This window comes from Phaethon lepturus, unplaced genomic scaffold, assembly GCF_000687285.1.
Source record: "Phaethon lepturus isolate BGI_N335 unplaced genomic scaffold, ASM68728v1 scaffold7959, whole genome shotgun sequence".
NCBI classification, from domain to species: Eukaryota; Metazoa; Chordata; class Aves; order Phaethontiformes; family Phaethontidae; genus Phaethon; species Phaethon lepturus.
In genome coordinates this window covers 626-2,175 of record NW_010561159.1, presented here as the reverse complement: position 1 = coordinate 2,175, position 1,550 = coordinate 626, and the positions used below count along the sequence as shown (strand labels likewise).

General features: G+C 41.7%; 1 protein-coding gene across 1 annotated transcript; it reads left to right on the top strand.

Annotated features, from left to right (window-relative positions):
• Positions 1-23: 23 nt before the first annotated feature.
• Positions 24-1,079, top strand: LOC104626076 (endogenous retrovirus group K member 25 Pol protein-like; the record flags this gene model as incomplete). Its single annotated transcript, XM_010293900.1, is given in 2 exon segments — positions 24-43; positions 563-1,079. Coding segments are annotated over 2 exon segments (537 nt in total), but the record flags the coding sequence as incomplete, so codon positions are not given.
• Positions 1,080-1,550: the final 471 nt, after the last annotated feature.

Here is a 1,550-nt window from a genome sequence, read left to right as displayed (position 1 = left end):
GAAGAGGAGGAAAGGAGGCCTAGATGAGAACTGTCTTGATCAGGTAAGGATCAATGTGCGTTGTGTAAGAAATTTGGTCATTGGAAAGGAGAATGTCCAAGAAACAAGGAAAAGAGGCGAAGCCACCAAACAGGAAGAATAGTAGTCCATGTGAAAAAGGATTGACAGAGACCTGGAGAATCTACCCTAGCACACCCACTGGTTATAATGAGGCTAGGGAAGGAACACCAAGAAGTAGAATTTTTGGTTGACACAGGGACAACATACTTGGTTTTAAATCAAGCCTTAATGCCCCTGGGAAATGACTATACCATGGTAAAAGGAGCGACTGGCCAAAGTGAAAAGGCATATTTTTGTAAGCCTTTGAAGTATAAATTGGAAAAACAATGGAGTATCCACAAATTCCTGTATATACCCAACACCCCAAGGCCACTTTTGGGAAGAGATTTGTTGGAACAACTGGGTGCAAAAATTACATTTGAAAAAGGAGAAATTACTCTGGAAGTAAAAGATCAGCAATATATCCAGATACTGAGTCTATTCTTAACCAGTCTTCCCGCAGAAGGAAAGATAAGGAAGGAATTCAGCCAGTGATTGAAAAATCTTTATAAATAGGATTACTGAAAAAGTGTGAGTCTAATTTCAACACCCCTATATTACCTGTTCGTAAGCCTGATGGGTCATATAGTATAGTCCGGGATCTATGGGCCGTAAATAAAATAACTGAGGACCTTTACCCTGTAGTAGCAAATCCATATACCCTGTTGACTGTACTAACACCTGAACTAAATTGGTTTACTGTTTTAGATCTGAAGGATGCCTTCTTTTGCCTCCCTCTCCATGAAGCCAGCCAAAAATTATTTGCATTCGAATGGGAAAACCCCAAAAGTGGTCGCAAGACTCAGCTCACTTGGACGGTGTTGCCACAAGGATTTAAGAACAGTCCTACCATCTTTGGCAATCAGCTCGCAAAAGACTTGGAATCTTGGGAAATACCATCTGGAGAAGGGAAACTGTTACAATATGTAGATGATATCCTGATCACCACCAAAACAGAGGACGATTGTATGATCTGGATGGTGAGTCTACTAAATTTTTTGGGGCTTCAAGGGTACCGGGTGTCTAAGAAGAAGGCCCAAATAATGCAGCAGAAAGTGATTTAGTTGGGCTACAAAATCAGTGCTGGACAGAGAACTTTGGGACAGGCCCACAAAGAAACAATATGCCAACTCCGAGACCTCAGACAGTAAAAGAGTTACGAACTTTCCTGAGAATGACTGGGTGGTGCTGGCTGTGGATATATAACTATGGACTGCTTGTTAAACCATTGTATGCATTAACAACCACTGAACAGAAATACCTTAAATGGGGCAAAGAGACCACACGAGCCTTTGAGCTACTAAAGAAAACTTTGATGTCGGCTCTGACCTTAGAGCTCCCAGATGTGAGTAAACCATTTTTTTCTCCTTTCCCATGAGAAACAAGGAATTGCTCTGGGAATATTCACACAAGGTCTGGGCCCCTATCGACAAGCAGTTGCCTACTTTTCC